At 30.7% G+C, this 7,007-nt stretch overlaps 1 protein-coding gene across 1 annotated transcript in view; it reads left to right on the forward strand.

Annotated features, from left to right (window-relative positions):
- Positions 1–2,981, forward strand: part of rdgC (retinal degeneration C) — a 68,762-nt gene extending 65,781 nt beyond the window's left edge. The window contains exons 15-16 of the mRNA XM_071188287.2: positions 20–104; positions 2,532–2,981. Of these exons, the coding sequence (XP_071044388.1) occupies positions 20–104; positions 2,532–2,854 (408 nt within the window). The 3' untranslated portion in view covers positions 2,855–2,981. The remainder of the gene's footprint in view (positions 1–19; positions 105–2,531) is intronic.
- Positions 2,982–7,007: the final 4,026 nt, after the last annotated feature.

The following is a 7,007-nucleotide window of genomic DNA, read 5'->3' on the forward strand; positions in this document are numbered from 1 at the left end:
GAAACATTTGTATTTTTAGGATGGACATACTTTACTTGAAGCTTTGTACAAAAACAAAAACGCATTAGAAGCAGTATTCAAGATGATTGACAAAGACGGAGATGGTAATAGCCAAAAACATATGAATATTCATTGTCTAATTGAATTTTTCAAAAATATCTAAAACTAAAATCCTGAATTATTCAGCATTGTGTGATTTCTTTGTGGTCAGCAGGCAGTGTGGTAGCTATGAGGGTTAAACGTGCTGATTAATTCTTATCTCACCAGAATCCTCAGAAAACTAAAAAAAACTGGTAGTAAAATGTTTAAATGAATATTTGAAAACTCACCTTTTCAACTTAATATTCTGAGAACAGAAATCCCTCCCAAATATTCTCCAAAGGAAATTTTTTTAAATAATTGGAAAGGTAAGTTTCAGGATGATCTTTAAGCCGACCGGCCTGTGTCAGGATACTGGCCTTACATCAGAAAGGTTCTGGGTTCGGCATAGATGTTCTTTCCTTCTTTGTACTGTGGGGGCAACGTTGTCCCACCTATTATGGTGTCCCTGAAAGAGTGGCCAACAAATCTGCTATTCAGATGCCTGCGTGACGAAAGGTCATTCTCCAGGTGGGCATTGAAAAAAAAAAGTTCTTTTAGATATTTTGCTATCAGTTTTTTAAGTTTTCTAAGAGCTCTGGACAGCTTACTCTATCATTCCTACCGGCAGTAACACGGAGATGTGAACTTCCTCCTGACAGTGGATAAATGTTTTCGAGTGGTAGTCTTTGTTTAGTATATTAGATTTATAAGGTTTTTACTCACCACTACTTCTAAATAATTCAAAGGCTTATGTGATACGCCACTTTATTGCAGTGTTGCTGCCAGATACATGAGAATGAAAGATCTAAGAAAAGATTTAAAAATAAACAAAATAGAGGAACACATAGCTGAACTACATATGTGCAAATTTCTGCAGAGATGCATTCTTCTGTCATACGTCATACTTTAAAAACTTTGATTTTGAGCTCATCAAAGACAACATAAAATATAGCCCGGCAACCGCCTTTTTTCTATCCGATGGGTATTGTCCCGCAAATTTTGCAAATACTTGTATATATTTTTGCGCATTTATTATCATGTATTTTTCCTATTTCTCTGAGGCTATGCGGCTACTGTGCACCTGCGAAGCTCGGGGGTAATAGCTCGGGGGGAGGCACGGCAATCTGCCACAAAAACCTCTTCTCTCTCTTAAATTTGTTTGTTTAAATCTCGTTATTTTATTTTAATTTTCACTCAGTAAATGTTACTGAACCCCAACTTTCGCCATTCAATTGCGCTTCGGCGATTTATCATATATTCCTACTCAGATGAATTAGTTAGAGCTGATGTTAAGATAGCTACAACATATGAGTATGAGTACAGTGATGCTGTGTTGAGCCTTGTAAGAAATTATCAAAATTAACCAAAAACTTCTAATTTTAGTTTGTAGTTCCCTATCATTTTTTAATATCTATTGTCGAATCCGGAGTAGTTGGCATCTTTGGTAAAAAGTAAAATGTTAAGAGCTCAGATTTACTACAATTATGAATTATAATATTTCAAAAATAATTTAAAAATAATCTTTTATTTTTATCTATTTTTTTTTCAAAGAAAGTAAGCTATCTATGGCTTTTTTTGTTTCTTTTAAGTGCAATTATTTATCTGTTCTGTAAAGTGCAATTATTTATCATCATCACGGATGCTCCTAAAGAAGGGGACTGAGCCAAAGAGTGATCTGGGAGCATACCACTCCTAGATATTTACTTGCTTTGCTCCCCTGATAAATATTACAGCTTAGCGCTGGTTCTTGCTCATCTTACACTACCCCCAATGATTTCCAATAGTTTGTCTACCGTAAGAACTCCCCCACCAGAAAGACGTTTTCTGCTATGGAAACAAGAATCGCGAATTTCAGGGAGGGTAGAACTCTGGGGGTAACAAGATTACCTTTCTCTCGCTGATCCGAGCCAAAACCTGTCCAAAACAGTGGCCCCACGTACTTGAAATGGTTATACCTCGTTACCATAGTTACCGCCACGAGTCCAGACGAATGGCTAGGGGAGAGTTCTTACTTTAGACAAACTATACTTGACGCATAACAATTATCTAGAGCCTCAACAGAGAGGAAAAATCCACAGTATTATGTCATATCAGATTTATCATCATTATAAAGGATCACACCAGAGGGTCACCTGTGGTGGTACTTTCTGATGCAATTTGGAGTTAAAAAATAAGTTTTTTTAATTCTAGATATACCCTCCAACTACTACTACCGTTGTTTCAGAAAGTATTCTTCCAAGCTGTAGCAAACGTAAATCTCATAGACGTAATCTCATAATAACTAAAATCTCATAATAAAAAGGAATTATTGACAAATAAGTCATTGACAAACGATCATGTTCTTCTTAAGTTCTCTTTCCAGAGAAATTTAAAATGGTGGTTTACTTTTTAAGTCCTTTTATTATTTATTCCATAGTAGTAATTCAACTTGAAATGTGTCCTTTATATAGGTTCAATCTCAATGGATGAATTTACAGACGCGTGTTCCTTCTTAGGAGAACAACTCAATAAACCGATACCCCCAGGGACTATTCAAGATTTGGCTCACAGTATTGATATGAATAAAGACGGTTTCATTGATCTTAATGAGTTTTTAGAAGCATTTAGGCTTGTGAATGGTCAATTACCAGAAGATATTGCAGCTATTGAAGATATTATGGAAAGTGCAAATACACCAGATAGTCAGATCAGTATTACTTCAGCCGAACAAGAACAGAACTCACTGTTAGAAAACATTGATGATGATGATAATTGCAGTCAAAGAAGATTTTAAACAAGCTCTTGCTGGTCTCTTCTATTCTAACTCAATATAAACAACCTTTATTTAAACAAGATTTTACTTGGAAAAGCAGTTGGCACAATTTGAAAGAGCATGCTTGATTAGTGAATATATATATATATATATATATATATATATATATATATATATATATATATATATATATATATATATATATATATATATATATATATATATATATATATATATATATATATATATATATATATATATATATATATATATATATATATATATATATATATATATATATATATATATATATATATATATATATATATATATATATATATATATATATATATATATATATATATATACAGTTCCTCGCCATATTATTAGACGCACTATGAGATTATATGTAAAATCTTAATTATCAGGTGATACTATACAGCTTTACTATTTTTACGCATCTGAAACCAGTTTGCACTTGCTCACGTTCGAGTAACAATTGGTTGACATTCTAATGCAACACGATAAAATTAAATTCAAATAGGAAGTATATAAAAAATCTCCTGAATGAAAACCCTTCATATGTATTTTTAAACATAAAAGTATTGTATATAAACTCGTGCATATAAGTATTGCATATAAGTTCGTGGGTTCAAACCCCGTCGGCTGAAGACTCTCCATGTAGTAAATGGTGACTGATGCACGTTAAATTTGAGCGCAATGTCCTCCATGTTCCCATAATAAATCAGTACCTCTGGGGGCACTGAATTAGAGATTGATCGTTCTCTGATTCAGGTAAAAATAACGATCTGTGGATGAATGAATGGATCTGTGAATGGGTCCGCCCTATAAACGGGTGTGACGTATGCGAGTGGCAGAAGTCGAATTCTTGGCCATAGATGGCGCCACTGGAAAACAAGAACAATCGCACCCCTCTGCCGTAATAGGTATTCGTCATCAACAACAATAAACTCGTGCAAAGCATGTAATTATTAAAAAACTACAGTGCGTCTAATAATTTGATCTATTTATTACAATATAATAATATAATACCTGATGTAATAAATATTCTATATTTGTATAATATATCGTCTAATATACCAATCGTCGAATTTACATTATATATCGCTAATTTAACAAATTGTTACACAAACGTAAACAAGTGCAAACTGGTTTCAGTCCCATAAAAACAATAAAGCTGTATAGTATATACTGATAATTAAGATTTTACATTATATATATATATATATATATATATTAAAATAAAGAAATTGTTTACCTGTTAATTATTTATCTCTCATTTAATGGTATTTTTTCTATTCTATTTCAGCGTTTTTTTTTTTTTTTTTTAATCTGTTCGCTACGACATTTGAAAACAAAATTTTTTCCATCGGTCAGCCATAAGGACGTATATTTCCTCTAGTGGGGAATGGGCAAGGGATAATTTGGTAGAAGTTTCCACCTTGTAAATGTTAAAGCTCGCTTGAAATATTTTGTTTTTTTATAATTCAAACAAAAAAAGTAACATTTTTTATAGTAAATTTAATTCCACATATATTGAGTAGAAAACTGTAATCTTAAACGGGGCTGTGTCTCTGTATTTATAAAATGTAAGGGGGCTTAAGCTCCCTCTGCTCCCCCCCCCCTTCCACGATCTCTGTGCTTGAAGCTTTCAGAAATGATGTCTTTTTAACCCATGCAATTTTTTCATCGACCAAAATGAGCGTAGGACAGTTAAAAGCTTCTTCCCTTTTTTTAATACCACTATAATTCTAAGAGTATTCTTATCTAAATAGTTAAATCCTATCACATGATTTCAAAATTATTGGTAGTTAAATTAGAAGGAAGTTATTTACTTCCTCTTCTTTTTTCGGCCGATCCGGATGTTGCACGAGTGAAAATGAATTCATTTCTAAAAGTTTCAAGCATGATCTTTCAAATTGTGACAACAGTTTTGCCTCCTAAAATCTCTCAAAATAGTTGTGTGCCTAACGGAAAGATTGTTTACAGAGAGTTAGTAAAGAAGTGCTCACATTATTTTGTTCGGTACTTGTGTATTGACTGGATTTTAAATTTTATTACAATGCATTGTAATTAAACATCAATTGTTTTACACATAAAAATATTGTTATCGTCCTCAATGGAGTTTATATTTAAAAAAATAAACGCAAAAGCTTTTTGATTGTGTGTCAAAGCCATTGCAGTTTTAGTATGGCATAACATCCAGAGTACATTAATAAAAATTACTGAAACATTACTTCAATCGTGTGTTTTCCCTTCAAATCGTACATGCACATTCAAAATTAACCCTTAAAATAATTTTAAAGAAAATTATTTCAATATAAAGTATTTGCTGTAAAAAGAAACCGGATCAAAATTTCAGAAATCCTTAAAAAAGACAATATAAAACTTTTTAAAAGAAAATTCGATTACTATTTCTTAATATATATCCTTGATCCGCACTAAGAGCTCTATTTTCAAACTCGGTCAGATATTAGATTATAAGATTATGTATAATCATACTAATGAAAATTTTTGTAGACAAATTAAAAGACCCACAATGTGGCACGTTTTCAAATTAGGAGCCCAATATGGTTCAATTGCAAAATCATGGGAAATTAGTTAAAAAGCTTGTTATAAGTCGGTCAGGCAAGAGTGATTGGTAGAGTAGAGTTCAGTGATATCAAGAGACAAACTGCTAGTCCCGAGGGTCTGAGGTTCAAAATCCAGACATGGTAAATTTTAAAATTGCATTTAATAAAGTTAAGCTTTTTTTATTTATTTTAGAATTCTGTAACGTAAATGAAGATTTCTTTACTTAAAATTATTTTTTCCCTTTTTTTGAGTGTGTAATATAATAAGTGAGTTAAAATGAAAAACTGTTTCTTGTATACTGGTATTGTATACTGGTATATTTCTTGTATTCAGGTATTAAATTATTACGCATTATACTACCATAACAAAGGAAATTTAAAAAATTATGGGGCCTACAATGGAGCACAATATTTAAGTATGTATTTATACATTTCTATGTGCGTATAACTGAGTTTAAATCACGAAATGGTAGTTTATATACTGTATATATATCCTTATATCTTCCCTTAATTTTAATCTATAAAATTCAAACTCGCTGAGATATATTTGGTGTGGTAGTATAGTATTATAAAACACTACATTACCGCACCAAAAGAAATAATTATAGAATATAAGGGGCTCACAATGTTTAAGTACATATGTATATATTTCTAAATGCGTATAATAGCGTTAAAATGGAGAAGTTGTTTCTCAAATACTGTATAGATATTTATGGCCCCTTAGCTTACCTTAATATTAACCTGTTGTTTACAAGCGCGGTCAGATATTAGATTATAAGATAATATATTATCATAGATAGGGAAATTATTATAGACAAATTAGGGGGACCACAATATGGCACAGTTACGAATTAAGGAGCGTGGTTCAATATGGTTCCATTGAAAAACCGAAAAATTTAAAATTTGACTAAAAAGCTTGTTTATAAATCTGATAGCCCAGTGTGACCGGTATTGTTAAATGACAGGGAGCAACAAATTGCTAGTGTCGAGGATCTGGGATTTGAAACACAGGCATGGTCAGTATTTAAAAATCTCTTCTAATAAAAATAATTTTCTTAATTATTTTACAATGCTGTAACGTAAATAAAATATTCTTTATATTAAAATTATTATTTTTTACTTTTCTAAGTGCGTACTATAATAAAAGAGTTAAAGTGAAGAAAATAGTGCTTATTTACTGCATATATATATATATATATACGTATATATATATATATATATATATATATATATATATATATATATATATATATATATATATATATATATATATATATATATATATATATATATATATATATATATATATATATATATATATATATATATATATATATATATATATATATATATATATATATATATATATATATATATCCCCATATCTCCCCTTCATATTAACCTATTATATTCGTATGTAACCTATTATATTATAACATACCATACTACCATACCAAAGGAAATAATTATAAACAAATTAGGTAGCCCACAGTGGGGCATAATATTTAAGTATGTCTATGCTATGTGCGTATAATTGAGTTTAAATTAAGAAAATGTTGCTTATATATAGTATGTGTATG

The sequence above is a fragment of the Parasteatoda tepidariorum genome, chromosome 12, assembly GCF_982258835.1.
Source record: "Parasteatoda tepidariorum strain Cologne lab strain chromosome 12, Ptep-v5.0, whole genome shotgun sequence".
Classification (NCBI taxonomy): Eukaryota; Metazoa; Arthropoda; class Arachnida; order Araneae; family Theridiidae; genus Parasteatoda; species Parasteatoda tepidariorum.